The sequence below is a fragment of the Cervus elaphus genome, chromosome 21, assembly GCF_910594005.1.
Source record: "Cervus elaphus chromosome 21, mCerEla1.1, whole genome shotgun sequence".
In the NCBI taxonomy this organism is placed as follows: domain Eukaryota; kingdom Metazoa; phylum Chordata; class Mammalia; order Artiodactyla; family Cervidae; genus Cervus; species Cervus elaphus.
This window is the reverse complement of record NC_057835.1, coordinates 66,057,538-66,072,904: the sequence shown is the minus strand read 5'-3', so window position 1 is coordinate 66,072,904 and position 15,367 is coordinate 66,057,538. Positions and strand designations below refer to the sequence as shown.

The window sequence follows — 15,367 nt, the reverse complement described above, 5'->3', positions numbered from 1 at the left end:
TTGATGGGAAAATCCCATGGAGTAGGCGCCTAGTGGGCTCCAAAGTCCATAGGGTCACAAAGAGCTGGACACGACTGAGCCTACTAGGGAAAGTTAGGTTAGACAGGGTATCTTTATATCCACAAAAACTGTATAAAAATTAAGTCTACTAGTATCTTTCAGTTACTTAGTAACACAATTTGTTTAAAATACACAAGTGTATTGCTTTCATCATTACTTAAGGAATAAAATAAGAATTCTAACTATAATGAATAAAATCTGGAGACTTTTGGGGAGAAAGTTTATTTAACTAAAAAAAAAAAAAAAAAAGATCATTTCCGACATGCTGTTCTTTATGGCTTTATTAAAAGCTGCTCTAAGCTGTGTAGTTTGTATTTGGACCCATCATAAGTCTCCTTAAATCCATTCTCTTGGATGACACTAATAACGAGAAGGTTTGTTGGACATTTCCAAGCATTTGAACATTGTCCACATGCACTTCATGACAAGAGGCAGGGCTTCTGCTTATTAAGTGAAATTCTGAATTGGTTTTCATTTCTGTTTTCCTTTGCTGAATGGTTTTCCAACAGTGGATGTTCAAGTGACTCTGTTATGCAGAACAGCATCAGTTAAGTAGTGGACATCTACCTAATACTGCCAAGATTTTAGCAGTTTAAAGAAGTAAAATTAATTAGTCTAGCTGTGTTTGGCTTCAGCACTCCATTTTGTTATGAATCATTTGGAGTGGATCCTTTGGAGAATACTCAGACCATACCACCTGTGACTGTAATTGCTACCTATAATTGCCTGTCTGCCCACCTAGATTGTAATCTTCTCAAAGGCAGATTGCCCTTCAAGACTAGTCTCACTCTCTGTGATGTTCCTAGCACTCTCCTATGCTGCGTGGTGCTTATGAAATGCTAAGTATCTGTCCGTTTTAGAGGGTGAACAAGATTATGCTAAAGAATTACATACATCACTGCCTACATATTGAAACAATGATAGGAGGTTGAGGTGTGAAAAGCCAAATGCATATGAAATGTTGAAAAATCCTTATTATAGTGGGTTTCCCTGTAACTAGCACATGGCCTGGCACACAGCAGGCCCTCATAAATGTTTATTAATTTAATCCACTGGACTGTGTCAAGTAACCATGCCCACTATATCTGCTATTCTCATTAACATATGAACTTGAGTCTCAGGAGAATTCACCAACATTCATAAAGCTCAGATAAGTAGAAATGATAAATTATCATATAATGCTATCATGCTTCTTTATCTATATTCAACGTTTTTTTCCTTCAGGAGATTTTAGTGTGTGGCCATTCCTTGGAAGTGAATATAACCACAAACCTGGACTTCTTCCTAAGTGTGGCTCAAGTTCAACTCTTAAGTCAGTTAATAGTAGCAAATATGACTGGACTGGAACCATCAAACAAAGCCACAGAGGTAACTCTTACCTGATTTTGATTAGGCTTACTGCATTTGTGCCAACTTTACATTGATAATAGAAAAACTATAATTAAATGCTTTTGGCTAATTATTCTATATTTAAGTTTATTCAAAATATGTATATAAATCATTTTGGATTGGTGTTCTTTATTTTTGAAATTTGCTTGGCCTCTTTTCCCATAATTCATCATGCACCTTTGCAAAATTGCTGTGGCCCAGGCCCAGAAAAGTCACTGTTAAAAGCATGATTTTATTACCCTGCTGCAGTTTTTAAAGTACAGTGCACAAAACCTGGTGTAGCTTTCACTTACTCAGATCCATTACAGGGACGGGGCCCCTTTTGGAAATGAACTTTGTAAGAGTACAATGGGAATGGCTTCAAAAAATAGCTTCTAAAGCATTTGTTTCCCATGCTCAGTGAAGAATGGACATAATCAAAAAACTTGAATGCCTGCCTAGAATTTTAATTTTGATCCAGTGTTCATTGGAAGCCTGCATTGTAACCACAAAGCATGTCAACATGAAACAAAGAAAGCTGCTTGTTAGATGCTTCTCAAGATGTTGTTTCTTTGCTTTTTGTTTCCCTACTGTTACAATCACATCTGTACTTACAGTAATTAATTATTTTATAAAATCTGTAATGAAGAACCTGTTTATCCATGAAAATGTCATTACTTATATTTTTGTCATGAGTTAGACGCAGAAGTCTCTTAAGTGTTGTTTACTAAGGAAGGGAAGGAGGAGGTGTTCCCTGAGAGCCTCTTGATACTAAGCAGGTGTGCCAGGTATTTTCATGTAAGTTGACTCGTGTATCTTCAAGCATGTCATTAACAACCGCTCTGTGAGCCAGATGTGAGCATTATCACCAGGCTCGGAGATGGTAAGGGACCTGCCTGAGAGCATACACACATCACTAAAAAATGGTGAATCAGAGTATTTAAATCTCGAAGCAACTTAGGTTGGAAACAAACTCCTATATTATTTGTGCCAATTTTATGAACCTGTCATGTGACAGAATCTGTCATGTGAAATCTAACTCATGGATTTCTGATGTGTTTTAGGAATTTACAGAACTTAGCAATTGGTTGCTAACTATTTACCTACCTATTTCTAATATCTATTGATAGGATCTGGTTTCAGTAAATAAGGCCCGCTTAGAGTTAGATTACTAACAACTCTTTCCTGAATGTCACGTCTTTTCTCACAGTTCCATAAACAAGCTAGGATTGGTTTTGCTGTTTTAAAAATATGTCTGTATCCCTTTATTGCTTCTTGGAGATGACATTAAAAGTACAGACAGTATACTGAGATATAGTACAAGCAGTACACTGCAAAATGATTAGTATGGTAAAATTCATTTTATGTATGTTCTACCACGATTGGAAAAAAAACAAGTACAAAGTCCAATGAGGGAAGACAGTTCGTTCCTTTCCACCGCCTCAATAAGGTATGTCTGTGAAATTTCAGTATTAAAAAAAAAAGATCTTCCATGAACTAGAATATTTTCTATTCATAAATGAGTAACATAATTCATATCTGATACATAAAGATATTGTAAAGAATTGGTATAATTTCTTCCTTAAATGTCTGATAGAATTCACCAGTGACCCATCTAGATCTGAAGCTTTCTGTTTTTGAAGTTGATTAATTATTGATTCAACTTCTTTAATACTTGTAGGCCTATTCAGATCCTCTTTTGCTTCTTATGTGAGTTTTGATAGGGTCTGTCTTTCAAGGAGTTGGTTTGTTTTCTTCAAATTGTATGGGCTCGGACATAGTATTTCTTTTATTCTTTCAGTTTACGTAGGAGCTGTAGTTATGTCCCCTCTTGCATTTCTGATGTTAGTAATTTGATTCCTCTCTTTGGGTTTTTTGTTTGTTTTTTAGATTTTGGTTTTTTGGTTAGCCTGGCTTAGAGGGTTGTCAACATTACTGATCTTTTTAAAGAATCAACTCTTGGTTTTATTTCTTTTTTGGATTTACTGTTTTCAATATCATTGATTTCTGCTCTAATTATTATTTCATTTTCCCTGCTTGCTTTTAACGGTGATAATATTTTCAAAAAATGTTTTACAAGATTTCATTTAAAACATTGTTTTAAAAACTATTCAGGACATTACAGCATACTAACACATATATATGGAATTTAGAAAGATGGTAACGATAACCCTATATGCAAAACAGAAAAAGAGACACAGAAATACAGAACAGACTTTTGAACTCTGTGGGAGAAGGTGAGGGTGGGATGTTTCAAAAGAACAGCATGTATACTATCTATGGTGAAACAGATCACCAGCCCAGGTGGGATGCATGAGACAAGTGCTCGGGCCTGGTACACTGGGAAGACCCAGAGGAATCGGGTGGAGAGGGAGGTGGGAGGGGGGGATCGGGATGGGGAATAAGTGTAGATCTATGGCTGATTCATATCAATGTATGACAAAACCCACTGAAATGTTGTGAAGTGATTAGCCTCCAACTAATTAAAAAAAAAAAAAAAAAACTATTCAGGAGCATAAAAAGGAGATTTTGTTACTAGAGGAAACATATCTACAGTATAACAAAGAGGAAGAAAGATGGATAAGTCTGAAAATCAAAAAGAAAACAGTGAACCAATCTAAGGATTATTGCTAGAACCAAGATTTAATATTATTTTTACTTATATAGACAACTAACATATAATAAAACTTTCAAGTATATAGCTAAAAGAGACCCTTTCAGGTAATAAAATGACCAGCTGATTACAATCCAATATTTTTGCTCTAAAAATGTACTCACTGCCTAGTGATCAGTGTATATTTGTACACTTTCGTTTTCAGTGTTTCCTTCAAGTGTTATGACTTCCATGATTTCTGGTTCCCAGAATATGCAGTTTCTTCATTGTAAATTAACCTTTTCTTATTTTTCTATGCATATATGACAGGTTGAGAAAATACATAAGAAAAATAAACATGTAGTAATCAAAAGTGAAAGTCATTTAGTTGTGTCCAACTCTTTGTGACCCCATGGACTAAACAGTCTTTCCCTTCTCCAGGGGATCTTCCCAACCCAGGGATCGAACCCAGGTCTTCTGCAGGCAGATTCTTTACCAGCTGAGCCACAAGGGAAGCCCAAGAATACTGGAGTGGTTGGCCTATGCTTTCTCCAGCAGATCTTCCCAACCCAGGAGTTGAACCGGGGTCTCCTGTGTTGCAGGGGGATACTTTACTAATTGAGCTATCAGGGAAGCCATTATTCAAAAAGCCACAATTAATTCCATATTACAAAGTACATGTCCTATATTCAGTAGTTCGTGTCTCTGTGATAACGTCTGGCTCTATAGCACTAGTACAAGAGGAATGTTATTTGGTGTCTTATATCTTAGTTCACTGTCATTCACATGAGGTTAGAAGTTCACCTCCGAGATAACTTCATAATCAAATCTAAATGTACGGTTCTAATTTTTCTCCAAAAATAGAGCTCTACTACTCATCCATGGTTTCTTTTCTAATGTTTTAGCAGGGCAAAATTGGTTTACTCTTTAGAAGATTCTTTACCTTTTTATAAGGTGGTCTAGGTCCCATAAAGGTCCAATTGTATAAAAGTGGTTATTAGTAATATAATCATAACATTCATGAAAGAAGAATTAACAAGGGAGCTACTTTAACTACTTGTACCAGTAAATGTCAGGAAACTTTTGAAGGAGATAATGACTAAACAAAGAGTTAACTTTAATTTGTGCAGGTCTGTTTATGGGCTAGTAATACAGAACATTTTTATATGATAATAAAAGGAAACTAAACATCATCTTAAGTATTCCTAAAGCTGTTGATATTCAGGACATTATAAGGCATTGATAAAAAATAAAACAAAAAAATCGACTTTTTTAAAGGGCTTCCCTGGTGGCTTAGCAATTAAAGAATCCGCCTGCAATGCAGGAGACCTTGGTTTGATTCCTGGGTCGTGAAGACCCTCTGGAGAAAGGATAGGCTACCCACTCCAGTATTCTTGGGCTTCCCTAGTGGCTCAGCTGGTAAAGAATCTGCTGCAATACAGGAGACCTGGGTTTGGTCCTGGGTTGGGAAGATCCACTGGAGAAGGGAAAGGCTACCAACTCCAGTATTCTGGCCTGGAGAATACTTTTTAAACATTTTATTCCAGTTGCAGTCACACATACACACACAAAAATACACAATGATTTGTACAGAATTTCAAAGTATTACAGTGATTTAAACTGAGATGAAAGCTGAATAATCTATCTGAAGTCTATAGAATTATAAACAGTATAGATAAGATACTAAAACTAGCCTATTTACTTGAAATGGTTAATTTTTTAATGTAATGCTAATTTTTTCTCAAAGTAGTGCATGAATTTTAACAACCAAGTGTTGCTAAACTAAATATATCATGATAGTGTCAGTATGTTAACATCCCCTTAGTCATTTTTAACTCTGTAAGCTTTTTCTTCTGGTATTTATCTCCATTTTTCTGAATAAAATCAATAGACTAACATCTCTTGGGCTTTCCTCATAGCTCAGTCAGGAAAGAATCTGCCTGCAATGCAGGAGACCTGGGTTCTATTCCTGGGTTGGGAAGATCCCCTGGAGAAGGAAATGGCAATCCACTCCAGTATTCTTGCCTGGAGAATCCCATGAACAGAGGAGCCTGGTGGACTACAGTCCATGGGATTGCAAGAGTTGGACATGACTTAGCAACAAAACCACCTTAATTTAAAAAACATCTCTTAATTTACTATTAATTTTCTTTTACTGTAGGTGAAGATTCCATTTCTTTTACACTTCTCTTCCACTCCTACATTTTCCCAATATTCTTATATTATGTTTTTAAAATCAGTATGAATTGTTTTTGTTATAAAGACTATAATGTGATTATATTTCCTCTCCCTATATTCTTCTCTTTTCCCTAAAGTTAATCATTTCCGCATTCTTTATATTTGCTCAGGCGTTTTTTATTGTTGCTAAATCTCTGTGTCTTCTTTCTCTCTACCCCGATCCCAGCTCTCACCAATACATAATACCTGATATATAATTTAATTTTTTACACTTTGTGACTTATAATGTCATCTCTGCTTTTCCTTTAAAACAGTTTTTCCTAAAGTTTTACTTCTGCCTTCTTCTTGGACCAGTAGTCCTCTCAACTTGCTGCGGACTTGACACAACTGATTCAGATTAGAGAAGGTTGTGATTTTTTAGGGTAATGGTAGAATGTTGGGAAATTATTGGTAATCAAATAAGTAATGTTTTTTTCTGGGAATATAAATGATTAAAATTGCCAGTATCTTTATCCCACCATTCTAAAATGTTAAATATTTTGAGTCCTCTATAGAAATAATGATAGTATAGAAAAATATTGTTATATGACTCATTACACATGCCTAAATAATATAGTTTACTTGGGTGTTTTTACAGTTTGCTATAAAATAGGATGTAATAGGTTGGACTTTTTTGAGCAGTGGTTGAGTATATACCCTAGGAGTGGTGACAGAGGTTGTTTTTTGGTATTATTATTATTGTTTTAGCTTGCAAATCATCTGCTTTAGAGTTGATTCATTTTAGGAATGGAAATTCTGAATTTTTTAGTCAACGGTGTAAAATTCTTAGAAGACACACTTGACTAACCTAAGGATTGCTGGAGGCCGTTGGAACTTGGAACTTAGAAGTAAAGAAGAGGAGAACGGACTTTGAGTGGTGGTGTAGTAGCCGGTGTTTTCTGGAGTAGAACTTTAGGCAAGATGAGCAAAACAGAGGCAAATGTACCTTGAGAACACATTGAGTGGAGGTAGGGTTTGAAAGCAGGAACTAAGGCTGGTTTGGGAGAGGATGTTGATGTTCTGGGTCTGTCTCAGTGCTTCCTGTCTTGAGGTAGACATGAATGGGAGAGGCCATTTCAGAGTTCACGTATTTCTATAACCTTTCTCTTTAGAAAAGAACAGAGGGGTTTTAGATAACATGCTTGTGGTGTCTTTCCATTAGCATTACTATGCTGAGTGTTTGTTTCCCTTCAGAGGCATCTGGATGGACCACTTGTAACCAGGCAATAAACCCAAGCCCCATAAAATATGAATTCAAGCAGAGCCTTAAATGGACATGAGGGCCTGGGAGGAAATACCTTGAATTTCTTCAACCATAGACCTGGAAATGATATTAAATATATTGCTACCTATTCTCTCCAAGGGAAGGACTTCTTAGGTACACTGAGCTATCACACCTGTTTCAGTAAGGTAGACCTTGTCAGTGTTAAAAATAGTATAATTCTCTCTGATAAACAAGCTTATTCTTAGAAAGAAACATGCCGTAGTTACTTCAGGGTAGATCATAAACATCAAGAAAGCAAGGAAAAATTTAATTTTCCAGCCATTCTGCTATTTATCCCATATAGATTTCCTGACCAGAAAGAAGTCCAGTGAATGTACCAAGTTTTCCTGAGGCACTATTGAACTCTTGTCCTAGTCTTTTTCAGCAGTATTCATTGAGGGCTTACTCTATACCAGACACACTGGCTACAAACAGATAGAGGTATGAAAAATAAACATACTGTGGCCCCTGCCCTCTAGGATTTTATAATATGCATGTAAAATAAAGCATAAATTTGTAACTAAGAACTCAGAGCAGTAAACTAGAAATGTCAGATAAGCTCTATTTAAAACTAGTGCTGTAATAACTACTCAGAATAAGGAGAAAACTAGGTGGTCAGAGATCTGGCTTCATAGAGAAGTTGGGTTTAAATAGAGAAGAGTGACCTGCCCTATGTACTCAGTAAATATTGAACCCTTCCTATGTGTCAAATACTGTTATGGGAACTAGGGTAACAGCATTAAACAAAAGAGGTAAAGTTTCTGATTTCATGTTCTGGTGCTCATATATTCAGAGGTGAAGATAGATAATAATAAATAATTGGAACTAGATCAATATATATTGGTACCTATGTAACTAGTAATATATGACTATATATAAACATACGTATATACATGCATGTATACATATGTACAAACTCATCCATGCACATAACTAGTTGCATTCATTACTTACCATTTGCCCAGAATTAGTCATGTGCTCACACCTGGCTGCAAGAGAGGCTGGAAATGTAGTCTTTCTAATACAAGACCATATGCCCTGCTAAAAAGCATTTTATCATCAAAGAAGAAGATAATGAATATTGGGGTACACCTGACAACCTAAGCCACAGAGACTTCAGGGTCACCTGGTATTCAAAGCTAGGATAGTCCTTAGAAAGCAACCTTTGCTCTCCTCAATACTTTGAACATATCCTAAAAAGTTCTACACCGTATAATTTTGCAGATCGTTCAGTGCTGTTATAGGGACAAGTATTGTCTTTACTCAGCATTTCTAACTCTCATCTGCTAATAGAACTCCCCTTCCTTTGGCTAAACAACATTCTCCTAGTAATACTTCATGTGGTTTTGGTAGGGATTCCCATTTCAGGGTAGACATGAGACAAAGGCTTGGTTAGTTATTGTATCAATCTCTCTGACCCAGTTATTGGTCCAGATATGGGCAGTTTACTCCGGCGAGTGCAGTGTTGCATATGAAGACACTATTAAGAATAAGTCGTCTCTGCTAGGGATCGCTAAGTTCGGATGTTGTCATACTGGAGCTTTCTTTGACCGCTGCCGCATTCTTCTTCTCTACTGTCGCATGAAGAAAACCTGTGTCAGAAAAGAGGTGATGAAACTTACAGAAATGAGCAAAACTGAGAGAAAGAGAAAATCTTTGACATCATCTGACTGCCTTGACATAGTTCTAGTCAGTGAGTTATAGAGAGAAGTATTCTACTTATTTCTAGGAAAGTCTCCATGTTCTTTTTACTCCTTGAAATAACAGCAGTGGAAGTGACATGTTACTTGTTACCACGTGGTGACAAACATGGGGACAAAAACCACACAATGAGGTTAGCACAGTGGGTAGTGTAATCCTAAAATTTAAGTGACATCATGGAGCCACTGCAACCAGCCCTCGACTTTGTTTTATGTTAAAAAACAGTTTATGTAAACGTAAAAAATAGTTTATGTAAACGTAAACTATTAAGCCACTAATATTTGGCTTTTTGTTACATAAGGCCAAACCCAGTACTCACTGATGGAGACAATATTGCAGTGTTCTGAGGTGGAGATAATAAAACCCAGAGAAAGTACTGACAACAGAATAGAATTTGATACTGAATAAATGCTTGTAGTATGAATTAGTAAATGAATTCCTTAATTCACAGGAAGTCCTATTTCTGTTCATAGAAATAGCAAAGATAAGAGGTATGCCTCATACAGGACTTCCCAGGTGGTGCTAGTAGTAAAGAACCTGCCTGTCAATGCAGGAGATGAAACAGACACGGGTTTGATCCCTGGGTTAGGAAGATCCCCTGGAGGAGGGCATGGCAGTTCACTCCAGTGTTCTTGCCTGGCGAATCCCATGAACAGAGGAGCCTGGTGGGCTACAGCCCATGGGGTCACATAGTTGGACATGAGTGAAGGGACTTAGCACAGAACATGACACATATATATCAAAAAAACTAGAAATTGATGATTAACTGTATGTTTGATTGAGACAGGTTGGGTATATATTGAAAGCTTTGAATACTAGACTGTAGTGTTTTAAGTAATTTAGGCAGTAGAGAGTAATTGAAAATAGCTAAGCTAGAGAGTAACTCTTAACAGATGTGCTTTGAAGCTCAGATCCATCTTAGACTGAACCTATCAACTGTACTCACACACTGATAGGAGGTATGGGATCTTCAAACACAAATATTATAGTTACATTTTCTTTTATTCTAACATAATAGAATATACTATATTCTATTACAGTATCAGTTTATTTCAATTAGGATTTGAAATTGCTGTAGCATTTCAAATATCACCTATTGTTTCCAGAAGCTACAATTCTTATATATATATATATATATAAAATTTAAAAAAAATTTTAAAAAGAACACACTTTTAAAATGGACTAAATAGAAGGGTGAGAGGGCTAAGATTGCCCTGGGTTGTGTTCATAGGGCTGCAGTAATTACTCCGTTATTCCTCAATAGCAAGTAATCATCTTATTAAGCCTACTTACAGAGGGAGTGTATGTAAGGAGTAACACATGCTCATTTTCAAATCAGTGTTTTAGAGTAAATAAAACTTTTGTAGCAAAATAAAAACCATATTTTTAGGGGTAAAGAATGGAACCACATCATTGGGGATCTGAAGGTGGAGGTTCTTTGATCCACACACTGCAGATCCTGGCGAGGAGCATAGACAGCTTCTAAAACTAATTGAGCATTTCTTCCTTTGCCTTCTTGCCTTCCTCCTCTTCCTCCTCCACTTAACCACTTGGTTTTAGGCACTTCCTTAGCTCTCCTTTCTTTTCAGTCTCCGGCAATGACTCACTTAGTAACCTGTTCCATGCCTGCTTCAGTACCTTTTCTTATACTCTGACAGCTCTAAAAAAAAATTTTTTTAAGGAAAATATTATTTACCCAAAAAGTTAACTTTAGTGATCATAAAATAAACAGTACTTAGTCCATATTTCTTCAGATTTCTAAAATAATGGCTATTTCCACCAAAATAAGGTTACTGTGCACCAAGAAATTTGCTCTTATTTGTTGTATTTGACTCTTCCACACCTATTTAAAGAATTAAAAACCCCATAAAGCAGTGTATCCAGCTGTCCATGAAGCATGATAAAATTACAGTAAAAAAAAAAGTTAAAATCAAACTGGTCAGATAAGATGAAGGTCCCTTAGCTACAGCTCCATCTAAAGACTTCTGTTCCCTCTTCTGTGCTGCTCCCTAGGCCTCCTTGTCTGTTCTCTGTTTGTATTTCTTCCTGTCTGTGCTAGGTTATATGCCTTGTTTCTGATCTTGAAATCTCTCTCTCTTATATATCTCTCTTAAATTTTCAGCACTGTCTTTTAATACCTTATTCCGCATGGTACTCATCTGTAAGGTGAAAGAAAGCTCTAGGAAAATAGGTTATAGCTAATTATTATCTCGTCTGAGTCAAAATATAATAAGAAAGAGCTAGCTGTTCAAAATAACTGAGAGTTAGTGATTTGCTTGGTTTCATATCTGACAGTCTGTACTTTTCTAACAAGCAGACTTTTGGACTTTCAATTACTTTTACATGGAAGAATCGACTTTAAAAAAAAAATATTAACATCAGAGCCATGGGAATGTATATAATTCTCATCTAAGATTTCATACGTTTTAAAATTGCTTATTTCTAGACCTTTGGCTTTTCATCAAAGGTTTTCTGTAGAAAATGACTAAAAACCCTCTCACAGAGTATAGAGATATATAAAATAAACATCAAGACCTAAATCAAATAATCTTCCTTCTACCCTTTTTTAAGATTCCTGGACTTCAGCAAATGTGCCATAGGTGCCTTTATACCTTTCTTTATAAAAATTGGCCTGTTCAGTAATGCACCATTGGACGACACAGAAGTGCACTGGGAAGACTGAAGTATTCTGTGTATTGATTGTGGCAGTCGTTACACAACTGTAGACACACATCAAAGACCATTAACTGTATGTTTTAAAAAGTGAATTTATTACCAACAAATCACATGCCAGTAAACCTGACTTAAGAACGTTTGACCGCTTAGTAACACAGCTTTGGAAGACACAAAAATCCACTCGCAACAGTGATCCCCGTTAGTGTCAGTGTCTGTTACTGAAGTTCTGAAGTGACTGCTCAGTGTCTGTAATACCAGCTAACACTGGGTGCTCACCACGTGCCAGGTGGTCTAAGTATTATAGGTAGTTTAACTCCTTTAGTCCTTACAGTAACCCTGTGAGTTTGGGACTCTTTCTTAAACTGTACTGGTGTGGAAACTGAGTGTCAAGAAAGCCTTGTAATTTGCACCAGATTGTATAACTAATAAGTATCAGAACCAAACTATTCCCGCTATCCCCCGCTTGAGAACATATTGGTTAAAAGTGCTGTTAGTTCAGTGACCTAACTGGTATGAATATGAGTGTTTTAACAGTGAGAATTAAGCAAAAACTTGTTTATACAGGCCCTATTTGTTCTTATATAAAATTTACCTTTTAGGGGTACTCTTTTGCCCCCTTCTGATGCCTATGTCAGAAGCTTTCTCTCTCTCCTTTATACTTTAATAAAACTTTATTACACAAAAGCTCTGAGCGATCCAGCCTCATCTCTGGCCCCGGATTGAATTCGTCTCCTCCGGAGTCCAAAAATCCCGCGTCTTATCGTTCAGCAACAACCTTTCATTCCCTTTTTCTTTGCCCTCTTCCAAAATATCAACAGTGCTTTCTTTCCTACAAGGCTAAACTTGGTCATTTTTTGTACAGTAGGATAAAACCCCTGGACCTCTTGGTTTCAAAGTTTCCTTCCAGCTCCAATATTCAGATCTTCTCTTTGGTCCTTAGGTTTGGAATTCTTTCATCTAATTAAGGTCTGTTAGTCACTACACCAAGTTTGCTTATCAATGGGTAATAAAATTACCCATATGAGTTAATTCATCTAGAACTCCTAGAAAAGTGCCTAGCATCTGTTAAGGGCTCTGCCACTGTTGCAGGAAGGGGGACTCCTTCCAGGACCCAAGAGTCGGCTCTTGTCTAACACTTGGAAATGAGGTGTCCAATGAGACACATGAGCTGACAAAGCAAAAGACTTTGCTTGGAAGGGGTGTCTGATGGGATCATATGATTAACTGCTTAATAGTGGGTATAAGAAACTTATAGTAAAGCCGGTTAATTATGAAAAGGTCAAAGAGGTCCAACAGGGACAGGATGAAAATCCTGCACTCTTCCAAAGGAGATTAGTGGAGACTTTTAGGAAGTATATAAGCATGGATCCTTCCTCCCCTGAGGGAATGGCCCTTTTGGCCATGCATTTCATAGCCCAGTCTGACCCAGACATCAGGTGCAAAATTCAGAAAGCAACTGCTGGGCCTAAAAAATAAATAAATAAATAAAAAATTTAAAAAAATTTACCTTTTATCGTATTATACTAGTAAGCCCCTGAAGGATCTAAAACAAGAGCATGACATCATCAGAGTATACTTGGGAGGTGGATTGACTGGGAGACCAGTGGCAGCTCCAGACGATGAGAATCCAAAACTGAAGCACTGATTTAGGGAAGAGGAGGAAGGCCACTATTGGGCTAACTCTGCATTTGCTTGAAAGGATGTATAGAAGGAGGAAAGTCCTAGGAATATAGGTTCTCACTAATTCAGTATTATTCTTTGAGAATGAAACTATGATAAATGGGCTGGTTTATCACAGCACATGTTTTAGAGGAAAGATAGGGCTCTAGATCATTCTTTCCCCAGCTCTTCTAAATTGCATGACAGAAGGCAGTGGCTCTCCTGCTAACGTTTGCTTCTAGGTGTCAGCTCTACTTGAGGTCAAAGACCACAATTTGAAATCTCCCTGCACTTTGCACCTCCTTGAACTCTTAAATACTCAGCTCACTATTTCATATATGCCCCTAAATAAAAATGTTGAACTGTTGTCATTTTAGAAGTTCAAGAGAGGGTTATTATTTGTGCTTTTTGGTTCTATTTTTAAGTATGGAAAAGACAAGTATGTTTAAATGTCAGTGAGAAAGATTCAGTTGGAAGAAAGGTTGAAATATGTTGTGATTAGAAGGGAAAATCAATAGTGTAACATTCCTAAAATAACAAGAAAATAATATCTCATGAGAAAAAGGTAGAGGAGTTGACACCTCTTCTAATGTAGCAGAAGGAAAGATAGAATGGATGGTCACATATGTAAGAAGATTTAAAAGTTTAATAATATGGATTTGGAAGTTGAGGAGGTGCTCATTTCATATTTTACTCCATGAAATAGAATGTAAGGACATCTGTTGGGGCTTCCCTGGTGGTTCAGTGATAAAGAATTCTCCTGCCAAGCAGGAGACATAGATTCGATCCCTGGATCAGGAAGATCCCCTGGAGAAAGAAATGGCAACCCACTCCACTATTCTTGCCTGGGAAGTCCTCAGAGGAGCCTGGTGGGCTGCAGTCTGTGGGGTTGCAAAGAGTCAGATTCAACTGAAAGACCGAACAGCATCAATAAAAGGACATCTAAGGAATGGTGCAGAATTCAGAAATTTGAGATGGGGGCCTGGAAGCTATGTATTCTTTTGAAACTTAATTTTTTACCGAGCAAATGTAAATCAGGATCCTTAAAAATGCATACAAATAATAGTGAAATATAAAGATTTCTTGAAGTAAGACCAGAGAAACAGAAACATAGCATAAATTTGAGCCACAAGGACTGAACCTCGGATTGGGCTCTTAATTTCCTGGCAGCCAGAACAAAAAAAAAAAAAAATCAGATACTAATAAATTGCTTAAAAGTTTTACTGACTTTTGGAATGTATAGATCTTTAGAAATAATTTTTATATTTTAAAATAGTTTTAGATGTACAGAAAACTTGCAAATATAGAGAGTTTCCGTATACCCTGCACTCAGTTTCTCTATTTTCAACAAAAATGTCCCCAGTATGGACATTTGTCACAGCTTATAAACCAGTATTTAAACATAATTATTAACTAAAGTCTATTCTTTACTCAGATTTCCTTATTTTTCACTAAGAAGATTTTACTAATGTCTTGTTTCTGTTCCTGGCATCCATCAAGGATACCACAGTACATTTAGTTATGTGTCCAAAGACTCCTTAGACTATGACAGTTTATCATATTTTCCTTGTTTTTGATGACCTGTCTTGAGCAGTAGTCAGGAGTAGAATGTCCTTTAATTTGGATTTGTCTAATGTTGATGAGGGTATATCCACATAAATCATTTGGGAATTCTTTTGTACTGGAGATTGTCTATTCACCCACTGAAAAGTTGGAAAAATCAATTAAATAGTATAGATTGCAACTGTAGTTAATCCCTTATAGGCCAGCATTTCTTTATTCTTTTCGAGCTTTGGTATCTCCATCTACAGAATGAGAGGTTTAGACTA

At 36.6% G+C, this 15,367-nt stretch overlaps 1 protein-coding gene across 9 annotated transcripts in view; it reads left to right on the top strand.

Moving 5' to 3' along the window:
* The window catches only part of VPS13B (vacuolar protein sorting 13 homolog B), a 775,932-nt gene that overhangs the window by 491,906 nt on the left and 268,659 nt on the right, over positions 1–15,367 (top strand). For all 9 annotated transcript variants that reach the window (XM_043880234.1, XM_043880239.1, XM_043880237.1 and 6 more), the window contains one exon: positions 1,285–1,428. In XM_043880234.1, the coding sequence (XP_043736169.1) occupies positions 1,285–1,428 (144 nt within the window). The remainder of the gene's footprint in view (positions 1–1,284; positions 1,429–15,367) is intronic.